Genomic DNA, 22141 nt, shown 5'->3' on the forward strand with positions numbered 1-22141 from the left:
GGTTCATGTTTCAAAGATTAGTTGTCTTCGTCTTCAGCCTTATTTTTTGTTTTTGGAGTAAATTGACATTAAACCATCTGTATTATATATGTGGAGTCTGGACGTATTTTGCTATGCTTAACCCTTCTTGACTGACATTCCACTTTGAGTTGGACCCGAAATAAACCTATATTTTTACGTATTTGTGGCAAAAAACTAATTTTTTATTTATTCTAGAGGGACGAAAAGTTTTTATTTTTCTTACGAGAGTAAAAGAAATGTTGTTGAGAAGTCACTTTCGTCTTGTATATAAGAAATAACTGTTTTATTATTACACCGGTTTTCATAGAGGTGAGGAAAATAAAAGTTTCCTCGCTGATTTAGACTTTTCTGAGTGAGGAAAATGAGGGCTTTTTTCTATAAAGAAAAAGTAATGTGTCCAAAGTATTGTTATTATGAGTGTTTTGTGTGTTGCCTACACGTCAGTCGTCCCCCCCCAATAAAACACCCTCGAAATTAATAATAATTTACTAAATAATATAATAATGAAACAATAAAATATATAAAATAAATTGACGACTAGAATATTAAACCTGACACTTATATTACAATATCATCTCTGTATGAATCTCGACTAGAACGCCCCTGTCCGCACTCCCGCTCCCGCCCCCGTCCCCGAATTGACAGTACTTTGTGCACTACACGCATAAAGACACCTAGAAACTCGAAATCGCAAAACAAGTGTCCCTCGTGCTTTGTGGGGTCAGTAGTGGGCGCTGGACGGCTCCCCCAGCCACGAGTCGGGGCTCGGCGGGAAGTCGGGGTAGCCCCTCGGACTGCTGTCGTTGCTCACGTCCGTGTCGGCACCCGGGGGCATGCCGTGCGGCAGCGGCAGGCCCGGCGGTGGCTGCCCCAGGCCCGCGTACACCGCCAGCTGCTCGGGGTAGGGGAAGGGCTCGTGGCCGTGGGGCGGCGTGTGGCCGGGCAGGTAGGACGGGGAGGCGGCGCCGTGCAGGAACGAAGGGCGGCCGATGCCGCTGTGCGGCGACGACCCGTCCTGGTCCATGCTCATGTTGACGACGGTGCCGTAACTGTCGTCGCTGAGCTCGTGGTGGCTGAAGCTGTCAAGGTCCACCTTCATCTCGTCCTTGTCGAGGAGCTTGTCGTGACGAGGGGAGGAACCGCCCTTCATGGACCGGAAGTACTGGCTCCAGCGGGTGCGGCCGGCGTCCTTCTTGAGGCGCTTCTCCTTGGCTCGCCTGGAAGCGACGAGAGTGAGTGCGGGAAGAGGAGGCGGGGAGGTATAGTACGAAAAAGATGACGTGGACTCCGAAGACTCGCATACGCGCTAATAGCGTATTTTTATCATCTTATTCTTGTTATTACTAGAGATAGGTCCTAAAATTGTGTAGTGCTACTTCAGTACAGATTCATTTCATATACAGAATAAAAATAATCATGATATTTTTGTGTATCTTGCTTATGGGATTGTTGTGAAGTTTATTACAAGTAGAAAATTTGGTAGAGGAAGATATATTGTTGGTGGTTTTTGGAGTTTTATTGAAGTCCACATTATTTCCTTCTTAGTATACCTGTTCTGAAACCAGACTTGCACCACTCGCATGTCGAGGCCGGTGTCTTGGCTGAGTTGCTCGCGGACGTGGCGGGCGGGCTTGGGACTGTTGTTGTAGGCGGTTTTGAGGGTTTCGAGTTGCTTGGCGGTTATGGTAGTTCGGGGGCGTTTGTTGGGCTGGTCGCCGTCCAGGCACTCGGCGGCTGAAAATGTAAGTCGTAAATTTTAGAATTTTCGATGTTTAATAAACTTGTGCTTTATAAAAATTTTATATGTAATCTCTGAGATAAAATTTACTTCTTTTTAAATTTTTCTATTTCTATATTTCATTTACTGAAACAATCAAAAAAGGTATCGGTGTTACCAACCTTTCGACTTCGCCGCCTCATAGTCCGGCTTACACACCAGTTTCCTGTCCTCCATCAGATAGAACTCGTCTCCCGTGTTCAGCTGCCTGGCGCACATAACGCACGAGAAACACTGCAGGTGGTAAACGTTGTCTTGGGCCCTTCGCACAACCTGCGTCGGAGGGATCCCCAGGTCGCATCCAGCACACTTCGTGCCGAACCGTCTGCACCCACAGCACGCCATACATACACAAGCTGCATTGTTACATCCGTACTACTCTACGTCACGCCGAGATGCTTATCAAAGGCTTCTCCGGACCCACGGGGCGGCGAATTAATTGCCGCCGGCCCGGATAAGGCTTCGGAAGCACTTGGCGCCGAGGTTGCGCTAATTGGTTTGCAAGGATGTGACACTTACTTGAAAAAGTCCTCCTTGCAGAAGAGCTGGCCGTTGCGGGCGAAGCACTTGTCGGTCAGTTGGATGCGGCAATCGCTGCATTGAAGGCATTTGGCGTGCCACGTCCGGTCCGCCACCTTGAGGATGAAGCGGTCGAGGATGAGTTCGTGGCAGCCGCCACATTTCGGTATGGTTGCTGCAAGGAGGACGAGTGAGATTTGAGCGACTTGATAGTTTAGAAGAGAGTGGTCGGTGGAAGGGACGGAAGGAGGCTTTAGTGAAACATCCTGTATATGTAGATATATTTGGTGAAAATGTAAATACTCAGATAACTTATGTGAATAAAGAGAAGATTTTTTTCAACACAACGGACGATGTTTGTAGTATAGCACGCATGTTTATTTTCAAGATGGTGGCTTAAACTTAAAAAATACACTTGTATTTACATATTACAGAGCATTCGTCAAGAAATATCACAAATTTGGTCGAATTATGTAAACAAGTGAAAGTAATTGATGATTATTATTATTGTTAATGGTTGTATACTTCTAACACACCGCCATGTTTGTATATCTGGTTGCCTAGCTCAGCTACTTTTGCATTTTTAAACAGACAAAATACGCTCGTATTTCTCGATAAACTCAATTTATGCTCAACTTTGAAACTGTTTTTGTTGTATTTATCTTGATGTGCGGTCATTTATAATGCAAAACCAAAAATAACACCTTTCATACCTCATTCTTTTGCGAAGCTCCCCTCTTGCACATAATTTACCTATTCATCCCACTTTTTAAAAGTAAATCATTTACATAACATCCCTGGGGCAAATTTGCGTGCGGCAGAATGCTAATTTTATGGAAGTTCACCATTTTGCTACATTAAAATTTTAAAACAAGATAAAGCAATTAAGGTGTATCGTGTTAGCCAGACATTCATAGTTAAATGACCTAAAATCTAACCGAAAATATTTAATTTTCCAACAAAGGTTTTATTTTTAGCGAGGTCACATGTCACATAAACCCAGTACAATCAAACGGTCAATAAAAATTTATTGAAGAAGGAGCGCAGCGGAATTAAAAGCACTTAAACATTTAGTGGTGGTCTCGAAGTGAATAAAATCAGTTGAACTAGAGAGCAATAAGACAATTAATCAGGCGAAACGCGACAAGCCGCAAACCGAATCTAAAAAGTTCACGTGAAATGAGGAATACAAGAAAGCGGATAACTTTTTGCTACAATTAAATTTAGTGTACAAGGTGAATGCCGTAAAATTTGGAGCAGAGATTTTGCATAAACAAATGGGATGTTTATGAATCGTAAACTGTGAAATTTTGATGAAGGAATTAATAAAGGGAAATGAGCGTAATTTGATGATGGTCGGATTTGAGGGTTTGATGCTGAGTTTATAAGGAAATAAATTTTAAACTGCGTTCATTTTTAGTTATAACTGATTTAATATTTAATAACGGCGGCAAAACTTAAGGTTTAGAATGAAAATTGCTTATAAAACCACTAATAACACATTTTTTTTTTATAAAAACGATTGTCATGAACGTGTGAATAAAATTTACTTCATCTCGCGTCACCTGCAACAATTATTTAATAAAATCCTTGTGTTCTTGCTTAATCAGCAGATTTAATAACTTATTTAATAATCAACCGTTGTATAAAAAACAACGCTAATGTGTTGGCAATTAAAAGTATAGTGATTATCGTAAAAAATACATAAATTAATATTTATTTGTTCCTCCATTTCAGAAAGTTGATGACGTCGTGACACAAATCCTAAATAGAGTAAATATTTATTGAAAAATACCTGACCGATTAGAATTAAATTTTTGGCATTAAAAAAATTATACATTTTTATTGATAAAGATATCTCATGTTGGTTGCGTATTTTTAATGACAATTACGTTTTTGTTTTCCATTTTTTTAAATTAACGATCAGTCTTAACTGTCTAAAAATAAATTAAATAATTGCATCCTAGGATATATCAAAAACATTCGAAACAAAACCACATCTAAACACTGTAAAAATTGACTGATTTTGTTCACGTAACGTACCTTGTCGAGTTTTCGAAGTATTTTCGTCCGTCTTATTTTTGAAATTGAACTAACCTTTCCAAAAATAAAATATATTCATAAAAAATCATGTCATATTATAAAATCACAATATTCTATGTTAATAATATTATGCGCAGTACTCATATATTTACAAACTGCTTCTGGTCGGTCAATTTAATCCAGAAAACAACAGCGTGTCCTTAATTTCACTCGTGCATCTTTCGCCGCAGCTGCATTTTGTTTCCGCCGGCAAAACCTGATCTCTAGTGGTATACCGGCAGACCGACAACTAACAGTTAACCAACACCACAGCCGCCACTTTTCTCTAGTATCAGACCTATACACGTTTCCGTTCCACTGACCCCCTACGTTCCCTACAAGAAAAAAAAAAACAACTCTTAAGCCGCCTTCACGCCGACGTCCCTTCGCCGCCGGCACTCGCCCCCCACCACCGGCGCCGCCGCCGCCCCCGACTTACACAAGAGCACTTGCGGGATGTCGTCGATCGAGATCGGCGGCACCCTCAGCATCTCGATCTCCAGTCCGACCCTGTCCTCGCCGCACTGGCTGATCATGCCGCCGCCACTCGCGCCCAAAAATCGTATATTCGGCCCCGGCAACGACCGCCGACCGACTGCCGACTCGCCGCGAAAATGCGCCGTCGCGGCCTCTTATCGACCCTTCGGCCCACCCACCGACGACACGGCCCAGATTTGTGTGAAACGCGCTTTATTAGAGACGCTCCCTCGCCCCCGACGCCGGCCGCCCATTGGACGGGGCGGGGCGTCGCGACGCCGCGCGCGCCTCCGCGGCCGTTTGTCTTGCCGTTATTGCCAGAGACCGAATGAAGTCTTTTATGGACGGCGAAGACATAAAGTTCGCCCGACGAAAATAAAGACATAATTTTTACGTTTGTCGTCGGGGCGAGCTGGGGGAGGGGGCGGAATTGCGGCGGCGAAAGGATGTTTGATTTTTGAGATATTAATGGCGGGGTCTAATATTCGGGAATTATTTGGTTTCGGTATTAATGTTTGGATGGGAATTGCGGATTTCGGGGAAGGGGTGCTGAAACTGGAATGTTGGGTTTAGCAAAATTTAAATATGTGATTCTATAATTCTTGTTCAATTCGTGATACTTTTAAATTATTTAATAAAGATGATTACACCCTTATTAAATGTAGGTATATAGCAATTTTTTGGACGAAATTTGTACCCCCCCTTGCATTTTAGGAAATAATGTACATATAACATACAACATTCATAAGTCAGAACTCCTGAAATTATATGTAATTTTGTAATGAAGATACGATTTGAGAAAAAAAATCGTAATTTTTTGTCGTTGTTTTGTAGTCTTGTTTTTTCCGTCTTTTTTTGTAGATTTTTTCTCGCTTTTTTTGCAGACTTTTGTCCGCCTTTTTCTGCTGCGGTTTTTATCGTTTTTCTACCACATTTTTTTGCCTTTTCTTCATATTTTTGTTATCTTTTTTTTGTAATTATTTTAACACACTTTTAATTACCTATCCTATTTTTCTCTGTTTTTGCTTCTCTCTCTTTTCTCGTTTTCCTTCCTTCTCTTATTATTCACTTACTTCATATCTTTCGTCCCTCTTATTTTCTTATTTATGTACATTGTTACCTCTTTCTCTTTTCAGTTTTTTTTCTCTCTATTCAGCATCTCTTTATTTGCATCTCACCTTCATTTTCTCTTTTTCACGCCACTAATGCTTCTTCTCTATTCTCTCTTTTTTTATTTCTTTTCCCCTTTTCTTCTTTTTTCAATATTTTCTCTCTTCTGTCCACTCTCTCCTTCTTATGCTTTTCCCTCCTCCATTCTGCATTTACTTCATATCTTTCATTTTTATTGCTTTCATGTTTTTATTTTTTCCTTCCTCTAATTCGATCGTTTTTCACTATCCTTTTTCTCTATTACTCTTTTCTCTCTCTTTTCCCTCTTGTCTGTTTTTTCAATCTACCTCTCACTTCTCTTCTCTCTCATTTTCTTGTCCTTTTTTTCTCTTTCATTCTCAATTTGTTTCAGATCTTTCATCTCTATTGCTTTCATATTTCTATACAATGTTAACTCTTTTCAATTTTTCTTCCCTCATTCATCCAACTTTTTTGCATTTGACCCTTATTTTGACATTTTCTCGCCTCTAACTCTCGTATTCGTCATTTCTCTCGTTCTCTTTTTATTGTCTTTTTTCTTAGTCTTCGTTATCTGTCTTCTCCACCCTATTTTCTTCCCTGTTTTCTATTTTGTCCCTTGTTTTCTTCCTATCTCTCTCTGAAATTCGATCGTTTTTCACTATCCTTTTCCTCTATTCTTGCTCTCGTTTCTGTCTTCTCCCTGTTTTCTAGTTCTTCACTCTCTTTTTTTCTTTCTCTTCCACCTTTTTCTCTCTTTCATCTTCTCTTTCTTGTTTCTGTCTCCTCTCTCCCTATCCAGTTTTTTCTTCTTACTTGTTTCTTTTTCTTTCGTCTATCGTTTTTTTCTCTACATTTTCTTTCTTGAAGTACTAAATATCTCTTTACTTTGTTTCGTTTCTTCCTCTTCTCTCGCCCACCCTACCTTCCTCTCTCTCTCTCTTTCCTCTTTCCTCTTTCTCCTCTCCCTCTCTCTCTATCTCTTTTTCTCTCTTCCTCGAAGCTCCGTTTTCGCATTAGCAACAGTTTCACCGTCCTTTGTAATCTCGATGTACCCACATTTAAATATCTTAGACGTAATTGTCTTCATTAAAATGATTGAACATTCAATGATTTATTGAACGTAGGCATAGTTGCCTGTATGAAAAATGGCATTTAAAAATAGCTGACAAAGTAGGTGCACTGCATAGGATTTTCACAATTGTCAATAAAGATTATTATTTGTAGGCATATTTCATATGCGGATGAATAGGGAAAAATGGATTTTCTAATGAAGTATTGTGCATTGTCTAAGTCTCCGTAACTAACAATAATTCGAAACTACAATGATAACTTACCACCATTATTATATTTAACACGCTTGTTGCCGAAACCAATTCAAATCTTCCGCATTATTTCATTTTGCGATCTTAAACATATTAACAATCTTAATAATAATTATGTTTATTTCGTTCAATTATTATTTTGCCTAAAATCATTATTCAAATACACTTTTGTACCAACAAAACAATTTGAATATATTTTTATTCACAATCGCTCAATAATGTGGTATTTTCAAATTTTGTAAAAACTATGTATACTTTCTACCCAAGAGATGGAAGTAAATGTCACTTTCCGCGCTGGAGAGTCAATGCTTGTTAAGTTATAAACGTCAATTTTTGGACTGATTACTACTAACTACTTAATATTTATGTATAGGGTGGCCTAAGATGTGTTCAATTATTTTAATAAATTTTATCAACGATCTTAAAAGTGGCTTCTCTGATTTAATGAAAATTCTAAGAACACGTTTACCCTATGTTTTTTTCTCCCCCTGTTACTTGTTAAAAATGAGCGGTTTTATTGTTTCAGCGTAATTTCGAGAAACCCTTGATTTGCACTCTCGACAAGTAGCAACGAGAAGTTGAATTAGGAATTCAGTAGTGTAGTTGTCAGCCCTAGTATACTCTTTACTTAATGTTGTCATTCGTGTCAATTAAATCAAGCTAACGTACATAATTTCATTACAGTCTTTAGGTGTACGAGCGCTAATTACCCCGATCGCCCCCAGCCTCGACACCTAATCACCTCATGAATAACCCATTCCGCATTCCTCCTTTCCTCCACGTGACATTTCCTAAACCCCGATATCGAAATGGACCATGGAAATAAATAAAGTAAGATCATAGCCGATTATAGCCGTCGATAAAGGCCCTCAGTGAATGAGACCTGCCGCCCCATAAAAGTCATTCTCCTCCACATACATACAACACAACTGGCGTCCACGTCGCCGCGCCGAGGGGTGCTAATGCTCAAATGGAACAGAAAAACGCACCATCTGTTGACAATCCGGCCGGGAAAATAGCGCTCCGCTTTTTGCATACGCGATATCGCTAACTCGATTTGGCTCAGTTCGGCCTTAATGGAATTGGTTATGCGTTCGGTTACTCGATTAAAACGCACGCCCGTGCGGTATTGCCCTGAATTTTTCATTAATAACACGAAGTAACTCGCTCTTTGTACGTCTGAGGGTTTTTGCCGTTCTTGCGTCCGTAAATTTTTAAGGCGGCAGGATATCAGAGACGGGGAAATCTTCGTCGGCCGCGTGAATTATTGACGAGGAGGCGGCTAATCTGGCCGGAGGCGGCGGATCTGCCTTTTCGAACGCGGAATAATGCAGTTAACGGGCTCTGATAAAAACGGGCCACGACTGCGGCGGGGAAGGCAAGGAATTCGGGGGCGGGGGCGCGTGTGGCGGGAAATAGTGGTTAAGGAGTTTATGTATACATGATGCGGGGGTGTATTGTGGTTGTATCTTTTTAAATGGAAGAAAAGTGACAGAAGCGAGGGGTTACTCGAGTTCTTGAAAGCTAGATGGCGCATAAACGTAATATTTTTAACGTTCAACACATTTCTGTGAAAATATTTACGTAGACATTTTGTCTTGTCTAGCTTTCTTTTATTTTTTAATATGAACACTTTGTTATGAACTGAACCAAAATTTACGGATGTGCATTTTGATAATTTTTGATTCGCTAAAAATTGAACAATTTTGACATTGAAAGCAACTTTTACTTCCCGAGCGTAGGCTAAGGAAGTACAATATAACCTCGATGATCCGAATTAATTGGGGAAAAAGTGTGTTCGGATTAGCGATTTGTTCGCATCAAAAATCTGAAAGGGAATTGAATAACAACTTCATACATTGCCAAAAACAAACTCCAAGAACTAAACCTTCATTTTATTAAACAAAAATAAAGTTTTCATAAGCAGCAATAGAAGATATACACAGTCGAAAAAAATATTACTCCATGACCATAAACACGCTATATTTTTGGAATCAGCACATCGAAACCTATAACCTTCAATTTTTTGAGAATTTTTAGAACTGAAATTTTCCAATGTACTCATGAAAATTTCGACCCATTTTCGACGATTTTCGAAATGTAACTACATAAATTCATGTTCTTTCTTCGATAACTCCAACCGTTTTTACAGAATCGCCCATTGAAATATCACTATTCCACAATATTTCTCCGTGACCCTAAACACGCTACGAGTATGTTTTTGGAATCAGCACTTCAAGATTTATGATCCTGAATTTTTTGAGAATATTTAGGCGACTTTTTCAAAAATGAAATTTTCCACCCTTATGCAAATGCTGACCCATTTTCGACGATTTTCGAAATTTAACTAAATCCATTTTCTTGTAGATTTTGAGACGCAGAAGTCACTTCCAGCCCCATTTTTTCGATAACTCCAACCGTTTTTCCAGAATCGCCCATTTTCCAAAATCGCAATTTTGGCAAATTTTAAAAACCCGAATTTCACACTGAATTTTTCAAAAATATTGGTCCGTGACCCTAAACACGCTATATTTTTGGAATGAGCACGTGAAGATCTATAACCCTGAATTTTTTTGAGATTTTTTTCGAAAACGAAATTTTCTGCTATGGGGATATACAGAGAGATCGAAAAAGAAATTAGTCAAAGTTGGCCATGCCGTTTGTCTTAGTTTAAAATAATTTTTTATTAAACGTCACGTTGACAAAAGGTTGACAGAAGTTATTTGCAATGTTATCAAACGAAATTAAAGCTTTTTTGTTACTTTACTTCAGAAATGGGACAAAATTAGATAACGGTGATTTTGATCCATCTTTATGTTTTAAAAGTCGGTGTCATAATTCTAATTTTAAACTGTCAATTTGACATTTAATAAAAAAAAAATAAATTACGATAAACGGCTTGCGTGCATGGCCAACTTTGACTAATTTCTTTTTCGATCTATAGAGGTTATCCTGTATTGTAATCGAGTCCATCGGGCGACTGGCTACTTTTATGTTACCTCGACGTTTCATGATATCTACAAAACGAAAACATATTGGACAGATAATAATCTTCTAAACTACTTGTTTTGTCTTATCATCCCCATCAACGATGATATGACGTCATCTCCAATTTTCACAATAGTAAGTGCTACATATTTAAATTTTATAAAATGAGATACATGTCCACTTCTAGTTTCGTACGGAGTTTTTAGCCTAGGCATCCAGATTTTTGCAAAAACTGCTCTGAAACCTTGCAATAGGTTATCGGTAACGTGGTACATCGTTATTAAAAATGTATCCATTCACAACCCCCCTAAAAACTGATGACGTCATCTCAAAATTTTACTGAATGAATCCGTGTTGAGTTTTTACCGTAGGTATTAATTTTTTTGGAAAAAAATCAAAATTGTATAAGAACATTTTACAATTTAATTTTGACATTTTAAAATCTAATGCTTTGAAATATCGTACACGTTTTAAGGTTATCTGAAGCATGGTGAATCGTGAATCAAATTTTATCCGTTCATGCTCCTCCCAGGAATTGATAACGTCATCTTACAATTTTGGCGAATAAATCTTAAAAAGTAACATAGTCCTGAACTTATGGTTTATGAATCCATGTTCATACATATACAGCTCACACATCGAACTTTTTGGAAAAAAATCAAAATTGTATAACATTTTTCGATTTCTCAACTTATCGAATTTACGATTGTTTGGCATTTCGATTTTTCGATTTCCCAATTTTCCGATATTTACGTAAGTTTTGTCATTTTTCAATTTTTGGCGTTTCTCAGTTTTCGATCTTTCAATTTCTCCATTAATCGATTTTTTGATTTCTAGATTTTTCAATTTTAAATTTTTTGATTTTCCCATTTCTCAATTTTTCAATGTTTCAGTTTTGGGACTTTTCAGTTTTTCGATTATCAATTTTCCCACATTTCAATTTTTGGAATTTTTAAAGTTTAGATTTTTCAGTTTTCAATCTTTCGATTTTCCAATTTTTCGAAATTTTAAAATTTGTTTTTGTCAATTTCTTGATTTTTCATTTCCTCAATTTTTCTATTTCTCAATTTTTCCACTTATAGGGACCGCGTCCTTTATAGAGGTTATCAGAAAACAAAAATAACAAAAAAAATTGATAACTTTTCAATGATGAGGAATTTGTTTGCCTGCATTTCAAGGGCGAGGGTAGATCTGTTGAAATAACCATCGACCAAATTTTTGTTATAGATTCCATAGCGAATGGTTTCAGGTCTTTTGACATTTTATATCACCTAGACTGTGAAAAAGTATGTCTCACGTTTCCGTCTGTCGTCCGTCGCCTGTCGTCCGTCGCCTGTCATTGATATATGTTATCAATTTTATTGAAGATAGTATCCAAAACTACTGGGTTACCTTTTATGAAATTGTAAATATATTTTTTTGGAAAATTTGATACTCTAGGTCAATGTTTTCCTTTCAAAAAATTAACAAATTTGTGGAATGGAATTTTTATTAGAAGGAGGTGGAAATTTCATGTTTTCAAAGTATTTTTACCGATGTTTCAGCTAATGTGTGAGAATGAAATTAGAAAACTGACATACTTATGTGTAAAAAGTTGGAGATGGAATTAATTTAAAAAGTGAACTTTCCCGGCGTTTGGATCCTGTTAGATTTAACAAAGAGAGTTTTTACACTTCGCCCACGTTTGGGGGAGTATCCTGAGGAAATTAAAGTATACGATGTTGGAAATGAAGGAAACAGTGCCAAAGGTGATAAAATTATAGTAACAATTGTTGCGCTCTGATAACAAGAGATTATTTGGATTTTTTAATTTTAAGAAGTTTTTAAATCGCATGAATTTTTAATTTTAACCCTCATTTATGCAATTTTGTTTCTTTGTGTCAAAAATAGTCTCCTAAATAATATTGAAATGCTCTTTTTTCTCGTCTTGTTTAAGACAATCTTGATTAAATTGATAATAATTATTTCAAGATATTTTCATTTGAAACCCGAAACAATACATCTATATATTGCGAATCCAATAATAAAAAAAAAAACAGAACTTTTATGAGTATCCCCGTCCCCAAATCAATACGAGCACCCAACGTGTCAACGAATCAACTCCTCTGAATAATAGAATCGACGTTACCTCAATGACCATCGTAGCGTGTCATAGCTCACACATGAAAAAACTTCCCTCGACTTTACCATAATGGTTATTGTGTCATAATTATATAACAACGATCGCGGCGACGCAACTCCCAAATAACCACATCCATATTTAATCGAGTGTTGAATATTTAATAAATCCGGTATCAAACGCAATTGATCTATGGCGTTTTTATCGTGACCACTCATCGCTTGTTCAACACAATTTCCACAAATAATGTCTTTCTCGTCGAACTCGTCGATATCCAAACTAGTGCGAAAAATAATCGCGTTCCAATTCGGGCGATTATGCTTTTGAGGCCGGTGATGTCAACTTCCTGCGGCCGAAGGCGCTCCTTCCACGGACGATTAGCCGCCGACAATGGCGGTATCTGTACCTGTTTCGGCAAAAAATTCGCAACTGAACGTTATAAAGTCTCCCCTAATTAATACCCAAGGGTTAACGCGGGCCTAACACCACATCCATGAATAAATAAGCGCGCTCGCCCCGGAACATTTAGCAAATGGACCGGATTATGGCGATGTCACCCTCTCGCAGATCTTAACACCAGAGAGGGGTTAATGGATCAATCGGGGTGGATGTAGCAAAACAAGTGCATCCAATTCAATTAGTATGCCGGATTAACACCGATCGGACGCAGGATCGACTTGGACTGATGGATTCGATGGGGTAAACAGGGGGATTACAGAGAGTGATTTGTGGAAAGTTGAGTCAATAGCTTGTTTGGATTTGTGCGGCGGCGACAGAAGTTAGCAAAAGTGACAAAAAGTTTCGGAGAACCTTACTATTTTTGCCGAAGCGGAATACAGACGTTGGCTCGAGAGAAAATTTTTACGTGCAGTGGTGATCGTGCAACTTTGCTAACAATATATACTTTCAGAAATTGAAAATATGTTCAGTTAGAAAAATAAGTTATAGAAGAGGAAAAATTTACGTTTACTACTCTCACTTGACTTAATTACTAGAACTTGATTAAAGCGCTACTGATAAACACTCTGTACATTTGTATCTACAACAAGGTACAAAATATTTTAGTACACTTGTAAAATTGACCTCTAAATATAGTTGTCAGATATCGGTATACTGATTAATGATTATCTTTGAGAAAACGTTACAGTTTTCAATGAACTGATGTACAACAAACAGATTACGCGGAATCTGCTTCTCAAAAGTCGAAAGTTTTGTTCTCAAATTGTTTGTTATGTAGGGGTTATTTTCGTATAAAAATCAAAACGTGGAAAAGAAAATTTCGTCAGGACTGTTAAGCGACAGATCAAAATTAGTACGGAAATATATACATTTCATCGTCTAATTTTGCAAAACCCCACACAATTCTCTCTCACTACTCCCATTCAACTCCGCCCCACCGCAGACCTTGATGCATTAGATAATTGTCCGATTTTTTCGCCTTTTCAAATCTCGTTAAATACCTATTTCTTGTAAACTTTTGTTTTTTGCTAGAGCGAATGCGGAAATGTACGTTTTCAATTTGTTTTCTTGATTACCTGCTATTATTATACCAGTTATATCATTTCTATGATCCGTGAAATCCCGTTAGTTTACCTCAAGCAAAACTATTTCTTGGTGTCAAGATCGCAGCACGTAGCAGGGGGTCCTTATTGAAAAATTGACACAAATCGCTCAGATGTGGAAAGAAAGCACTCGACAATTTTATCGCTCGTCTTATCATTAAGATCAACTGAATGAAAAATAGAGGATAATTCCTCTACTCATTCGAATTCGGAGAAATGATCGAAATCAGGTTACTGCGAAACCATTGAAAAGTGGCGAAGCACAAGCTGATGAATGAGATCACGCTTCAGAAACAATGATGATCTTCAAATGAAACGTAGTTTTTTAATTGGACGATAAGTACAGATTCATTCAGGGACGCGGAGGACGGGACCACCCACAGAAAATTGGAACATATTGAAAATGACCAGTTTTTTGCAATAGTAATAAGAAAAATGGCCATCTGAATATGTGCTACATCTTATGGCGATGTACATTCGATGAGAATCAAAAACTGTATTTTTTGAACTATCTGTATTCCCAAAATGCAATAGTGTGTTCATGCATATATTTATCTTTACTGCTACCATAAAAAATTCGCGATATATACGGTTTCGTTCTCTTATTAATCATTTTATTTTTGCCCGTCTTATCTGCTTACGTCTCTCTCCCAATTTGTCTCATTCATTTGTTTTTGTCCCCAGCGAACCCGCGATAACGCAAATCTCGCTTTATTTATAAAACTAGCGAGAACTATATGCCGATAAGCCATAATAGATCGATCGGTGTTTACATCGACTAATCTCGAGTGTTTTCAAGATTCCCAACTCGAAAACCCATTCATTCGGAACGCAGGGGGTCTTTCGCACCCGGAATCGCCAACAAAACGCCGGAAATCCAGATTTACCGCAACCCGGAAAGGCATTGTTGGCACCGGAAGTCACGTGTGGCGTTCGGGTGTCAACAGTTGGGCCCTACGTACGACGATTAACAGTTGCGGCTTTCAATTTAGACGCCACGCGCCGCTTCCGGGGAAAAATGTCGACGACGTTGACCACGACGATGGCACCCTTCACCGGTAAACGCGAATTCATTTCATAGGCAACTAGGCACAAAACAGTGGTTGGAAAAATGCCAGACATTCTGCTCAGTGCACGACGTTTTCAGATCGCCGCCGCAACGCCGTACGCCGTTTTAACTAACCCTCTGACTTCGGTTCCTCGCTTTGTCTCATAAATCCTCCTAAAGGGCTTGTTGGCATATCAATCGAGTCTCACGAGACAATCAGTAAATATGTTCATAATTCTAGAGGGTACAAATTATAGCATGAAGCACGTCTATAACCGGGCAACACACAAAAGGCCTCCCTCGACCATCCCCTTGTGTAAACCGGCACTACCCCTGCGGTTTGATTTCATAATACTGCCCACTCTGTTTATATTAATTTTAATTCTGTTTGTTTTTCTTATTATTCCAACGACGACTTGATTATTTGACCAGTCGATAAACAATCACGGGTAAAGTTGAAGCACGAGTGGAGCGACAATCGTGCATCTGTTTTTTGGAAGTAGCGACAAGATACCATCGCATGCGATCCGACGTACCGATAGGTAAATGACCATTAGGTCGGGGGTGAATCATGAGGCGGCAGATGGCCCAGTGGCTCGTACTTGGGACAGTATCATTATCGAACGAGGTGCCCCGCCGAGATCATCTGTTAGGTAGTCGCTATTGGGTAATTATGTCGAGACAGCCCTTCTACACGCTACGATTGGAAGATCTACGGTCAAAACGAGACCAACTAACTATAATAGTACTCGCATATGCGAAATTAAGGAATTACCCTATATTCCTATGTAACACTGTGTTACATTTATGATTAATACATATCTCGTCCTGTACATCTTGCGGTTTTTGTCGTTTGAGCATGTTTCGCTCCTTGAATCCGTACCAACGCTCCCCAAGACAGATGCGCCCCGCCCCCGGCCCCCGCGTCCATGACGATGATTAGGGACAAAACGTCCTCTCGCTCTCGTAATCAAACAAAACCCGCTGACTTTTCACAACAATGCTTCCCGGACGCAGAATGGGCTGATTGAAGCCGTGTAAAGTCGGCTTACATCCCCGTATTTCATCCGTTCCACCCTCGATTCTTACCCAGGCAGGCGCGTACTCGGACATATTTCGTCTCATTGTTTTCGTTCATGTGTGTCTTGGACGGACTGATTAAACCGGGGCAAGGGGGGCCGAACGACCGACTCGGCTCGATAAAAAGCGCATGCATTTGTTGTATCGACGGAGGAACGGTCCGGTAATGGAAGGACGGTGAAGAGGGTCACTTGGGCAAATCTGGTCGGAGGATCTCGGGGCACGCATGGGCGTGATGGGAGGCACGCGGCGAACTAAATGCTATCGTATTGTCGCCGGTGGGACTGCTACAAAGTACATGTTTGTCGTGAGGATTAAAAGGAATGGAGTTAATAGGGGACGGGGTGAGTGCATTAACAAATAGGGAGGTGGGGGCGGGCGCGGAGACAATGGACGGAGTGTGCTCGGAAAGCAATTTCTTACACGTGAAAGAGATGTGCAGGGTTTGATGCTGGCTGGAGCAATGGGCACTCGACAAGAACAGCCTATAGAGCAGAATATAAAGCAGGAGGTAGAAAGCTTTAGCGTTTCTTACATTTTGGAACATTATAGTGTAGTTTGACGATATGAAAATCACTTACAATTTACAAATAAATTAATAAACAACTTTCTAGACAGAAAAAAATTAAAAAAAGATTTTTCCTGCTGGGTGCTCTTCGTCATTAAAATTTAAAACTTGCGTTATCACATTATCTACCTTAATTCGGGAGTACAACAAAATTGCCAAATATTTGACGATTATAGGAAATCTTTAGTCGCACGCTCCCCCCCTTCATTAAAAATCCATGCTCCGCCCCATAAACTCGGAAAAATCAGCGCCGACTTATCCCTGATTTTCCGTAATGAATCGAGTTGGGTAATTACAGGTGATAAAGACCACCTGCGGCCCGCAATAACCGGGGTGTTACCGGCGCATTTAAGAGTTTTCGTCGTGCCTCCGACTGGAAGGGGATTTTTACCCTATGCAAAAAGGAAACATAATCTTTGCGTTCGTCCGTCCACTCATCGGCCACATGGCGGTCGCGTGCCACGAACTCCACCAAGTGGCACGTGCGACTCATCTGCGTCAAGGTGGGGCTTCGCCCATCTGCCCATATGGGGTAGCAAAAAGCCAAAAAACCCGTCGGGAAATTCACATAAACAATCCGCCTTTCGTTTATCCCCAGGAACCACCAAGACAATAAAAACCTTTAATTATACGCAGCAAGAAACCTACATTTCCGTATTCCACGACCCGCCGAAAAAATCTCGACATCCGTAATTGACGCTGTTAGAACATGGCTCCAAAGATATCGAAGAGTGTAGATATGAAAAATATTTGCCGCCTTTGTGCCTTGGAATCACCACCGGTTGAATAGGGGCAGCGCAGAAAGACGCTCCTCGCCGCCCCCAGCGATGATTACGTCGGGAGCGGCTCCCGTCCTCCCCGCTCTAATCATGCTGAGTGCCAGCTGAATGGAAGCCGCCCCCGCACACGCATCATCGACCGCCGCCTCATTTGCCTGCAACCCTAAAGGACTAATACACACATGTATCGATATGTTGTTGTTGCTCGTGGGGGTACCTTAATAACGATAAAAGCAATGGGGTTGCCGGGGCGGTGGAACTTCTTCACACAGAACAGAAGAAACGTCAAGAAATTGTAAAATACGTAAAAGTACTATCTTAAAAAGATAATATAGTGTGTTGTAGCTAAGTTGTTGATGATTAGTTAGTACTGACAAACAAATTGTTTTTATGCAGAATTAATTATTTTTTAATAATGTAATAATAATTATTCTAATGATAATTGTAACAATTTGTGCACGTGTTACTGTATTACAATATTCTATAAAACATCGATATGTTGCGCAACGTGGATGTTACGTCACCTACTGGGTAAACACTGTGTGCACACCTCTACGGCAAGATTACAAAACGGGCGTTTTTTGCTAAGAACCAAAAATATGGATCAAAAATTTGAAGCGTAAAGTTCCTGGTGTCGAATTGCTGGCAAAACTTTTCCCCCATTATGTGTTTTTGATGGAAATATTCCTGATCGATGAAAGTCCGAGTCCGATTAATTATCCTAATGAATACCGCGGAGGAGTTTATTATCAAAAATTGGAAATGTTACTCTCGACTCAATTCGATATTAATCCTCGATGTTTTATGCTCGTTGGAAGTTTATTTTTCCCAAAGCAAGAGACTCTCAAAATAATTAAAAGGGAAGGGAGGTTTTAGTAAATTAGAGTAAAGTGTCAAGGTCGCAAAATTTCTCAAGGTTGTTGTTGCTCGAATTGTCACGTGGCGACAAAATGTCCGATAAATAAAAACTGACAACCTTGAGGAGTTATTAAAATGGAGTCCTCGGATTTTCTGCTATCGGGTTGACTAAGAGTCTACATATTTATCAGTTATTGCAGTTTCTGCATATTTTTTAAAACCTCATATTTTGTTCTTCGCGCATTTCGATAACAAACCAAAAATCTTAAACTTAAAACGTCTAAAAATTTTATTGTAAAACTTTGGATGTATGGGTTTTAAAAATTTATATAATTTCAGTCATCACTTATTCGGCCTATCCCTAAATTAATAAGATCTAAGACACTGACCTGAAGAAAATTTTGGACTCGAAATATTTTGTACGTTGATCATTTGAGCTTGAATAGTTTTACTGACGGAACTAGTTCTCTATTTTAATTTGGTTAGTACAAGATTAATTACATTTCTCTAATCTAATCTATTCATTTATCAATACACCATTCAGACCCACTCGATTTGTTCGTAATTCATAAAAACAATCATGAATGTGTTACCTATAAGATAGTTCATTGATAGTTTGTGGTACATTGACGATTGAACAAAACGTCTTTAATTCTCGATATCACAATCGGAAAACAAAAAACAAGATAAACTACTCCATCATTACTGTGTTAATTTCGATGTACACGGATTTCTCGACGTCCATATTTAATCCCTAGGATTTTCATCACTGATTTTAATTTTTATGTTGATATTAGATTATTCATTATTTGCATTTGAATCAAATTGTCAGTTACGTCAAAACTCCTACTTGCACAAAAAAACTTGGAACATATCAAAACTCGTTGTAACACCAGGTTTTTTCTCCATTTTTAATTCAAAAAAAGGTTTCAATTCTCGCAGTTGTGTTACCAAATTAGTTAAACCTTGAGGAGTTGATTTGAGGACGATAAAACCCAGTCGTTTAGGGTTGAAGGGATTTGTTTGGTAATTTTTTTTTTTTTTTTAGAATATTAAAGTTAACAAACGCAGCAATTGAATGAATAAAATTAACGAAAACATGTAATAACAATCACTAACCTGAAGATTCTGTAGATTTAAACCAGACGAAACGAGTATTCGAAATCTTTGGTATTTTGGTCATCTTGCCACCGCCAACGGGTCACGTAAGATTGCTAACGTAACTATTTTTTTACGTTTGCAACCTACAAGTTTAAAACTAAATATATTCCCTAATCTAATCTGTGAATTATTATTATCAACGCCTATTCATATCGTAGGATCTATTCATAAAAACAAGCGTCCACATTTTACGCAGAAAATGGGTTAATCGACAAATAAAACTCATTCAGTAGTGGTTCATTTAAAAAACCACCAAATCGAATATTTAAAACCTAAATAAAATTTCGAAAGAACACACTATTCTAGGTGCAACTTTCTCAACTTCAGTTTTTTTAATGGTGAATCAGAACGAAAAATAAATACGTGAAATGCCGATTTTCGTCTGGGGCTGGAAATGTGGCGAACGCTTAGAGTTTTTTGTAGTTTTTGGTCTGAGATCCAATCCAATCACGAAGTCTTTAAAAAAATTAAAGCCATTACATCATCGCTCTAAATTTTGACTAATTCCAGGAAATTTTATCTCGTTCCGATAACTCTCCTATCGCAGGTGTTAAAAACGAAGTTGGTGTTTACGATTTTGCTATTAGCGATTAAAATATCTTGGCCGCGGTCAGCTGCAAAAGTGTAAACAGTCGCGGCACCCTCGCGTCGGCCCACCGCCCTCCTCGATTGCCGGTGGCCACCTCTAATACCACCCTCATTAAAAACCCTAAAACCTCTCATCTCCGGTGTCACTCCTCCTAAAATTACACTTGTCCGCTGGGTGTTTGCGCGCTTTTTAAGACACGTGCCCGCCGATCTGGCCCACGTGCCCGGAGTACTCCGGTTACTGCAAAAGCAACAGTGGCCGTTCACATGGGAAATCTGTTTAATCTCCCCGATCGTAATTAAGTTAGAATTGATGCGCATTTTCGCTGCCAAAAGCCGAATCGATTCACCGCCGGCGGTTTTCGGCCGTAATGAAGACAAAGCAGCGACGGAACGACAAGCGATGGCGATGTGCGGCTAAACGCATTAAGGGAAAAGGTTTATATGGAGCTTTTGCACCAAGAAAATTCAGTCTCGAAAAGACGGCCGCGAGGCGAGGTGGCCGTGGCGAAAATTCCGCGAGTATTCCGCGTGCGGGAAAGCGCGTCGCCGGCCGTAGTGAAGATGTTACCTTCGAGCGCCTTGTTCCTGGCCAGGAGGGCGAGCAGCACCTCGGAGTTGGGCGGCCCGTCCATGGGCGGCATGCTGGGGGGCATTCCTTGGATCAGCGGGAGCCCTCTGGACTGGTCCAAAATGGACATATTATCACAAAGCACTCTTTTCACAAATCACCTCAAATCGTCTCGCGGAGTTCAAAGTCGCTCTCGGTTATGATTTTTTTGCCCTTTTGGCCAGCATAGCGCCGTTAATTTCCGTACGTATGTCTCATGTAGGTTATATTTTTCAATTTGCGTTAAGTTAGTCTGGTCCGTTTAATTTCACTAAGTGTTTCACCCCGAGCCCTGAGATTCACTGTAGTAGTAAAGGAGTCTGCCTACCTCGCTCCCTCCACCCTGCTGCCAACGACGCCATTATTGAAATCAGTCTTGATTATGGAGCCGTGACGTCACGAGACGGCGGGCGTCGGCGCGAACTCGGGACACTCCCTCGCAGGACGTCCTCTCTAGTCCTGCGGCAGGACGAGGACGATACGCAGGAACTGGAAGCAGGGGGTGAAATATGTCGATGTGCGGGGCGAATTTTTTATGAGGGAATAGTGGAAATGAATGATGATAAGATCGAGTGGGACGTACGCTGCGTTGTGGATTTTGCCAAGATCCGACGAAAAAAAAAAGCAAAGCTCGAAATTCGACGGATAACAAAAACGCTTGATTTCTTCACAAATTTCGATTTTATTCGATAGAATCGACGGAGATAAATAATCAGAAAATATCGCCGGGTTTTTGTGAATGCGATTTGGTGCTCGTCGTGGAGAAAATGGATATTTACTTGTGTAGCGAAACAACAGAATAGGTTTTTTCTCATCCAAGATGGAAACTTGCTGAAAAGGGTCGTCGTGCTGGGCATATACAAAATTTGGGTGTCCCCTCTGGGTTTAGAATCTTTACGAAGTAAAATATTCTAAAATTTTTGTTAGAAACACCGGACGGACACAAAATAGATCCAAAGAACTTTTGTGACCTTTCGTAGTCTTTTTGCACAGTATATGAATTTGACCAAACTTACTCGATATACGGTACACTCTTTTAGACGGTCTTCGGTCACAATTTTAGAGAAAACCAGAGAAATTTAACGAATCTACACTAATCCACTGGAACATTTTTCTACTCTTTTATGCAGATATTAAATCAAAAAGAAATAAATACTTTTTATATATAAAAATAATAGAAACAGTATTTTGTGATTGTTATAATTAAACATTGTCAGAAAAACTTCAATTTTACGTTAATAAATTCGAATTTTTTAAACAAGTTGTTAATTATTTTTTCTCTGTACAACACATCATTTTCTCTTATTTTAGAAAAATAGGAATATTCGACATAAATTGTTGGGAAAACTCCTTCATGTTACAACAAGCAGGAACGACAATTTTTTAAACCATTAAAACCTTTGACATACACAGATCACGGTTTTCGCCGCTCCTTGATCACTGTTTTAATA

The 22141-nt window shown here is 39.3% G+C and overlaps 1 protein-coding gene across 2 annotated transcripts; it reads right to left on the minus strand.

Moving 5' to 3' along the window:
* Window positions 1-544: 544 nt before the first annotated feature.
* On the minus strand, window positions 545-20997 carry LOC135144059 (LIM/homeobox protein Lhx3). 2 transcript variants are annotated; one of them, XM_064076003.1, is made up of 5 exons: window positions 20652-20997; window positions 2318-2492; window positions 1921-2123; window positions 1572-1755; window positions 545-1238 (listed from the first exon to the last, which is right to left on the minus strand). In XM_064076003.1, the coding sequence occupies exons 1-5, from the start codon at window positions 20779-20781 to the stop codon at window positions 743-745; spliced, it is 1188 nt and encodes a 395-aa protein (XP_063932073.1). In that variant the 5' UTR covers window positions 20782-20997; the 3' UTR covers window positions 545-742. The 2 variants fall into 2 exon arrangements, with proteins under 2 accessions (XP_063932073.1, XP_063932074.1); XM_064076004.1 differs by lacking the exon at window positions 20652-20997 and adding an exon at window positions 4839-5133.
* Between the last annotated feature and the right edge of the window lie 1144 nt (window positions 20998-22141).

This window comes from Zophobas morio, unplaced genomic scaffold, assembly GCF_036711695.1.
Source record: "Zophobas morio isolate AGI-343-1 ecotype UQ-CSIRO unplaced genomic scaffold, CSIRO_AGI_Zmor_V1 ptg000081l, whole genome shotgun sequence".
In the NCBI taxonomy this organism is placed as follows: domain Eukaryota; kingdom Metazoa; phylum Arthropoda; class Insecta; order Coleoptera; family Tenebrionidae; genus Zophobas; species Zophobas morio.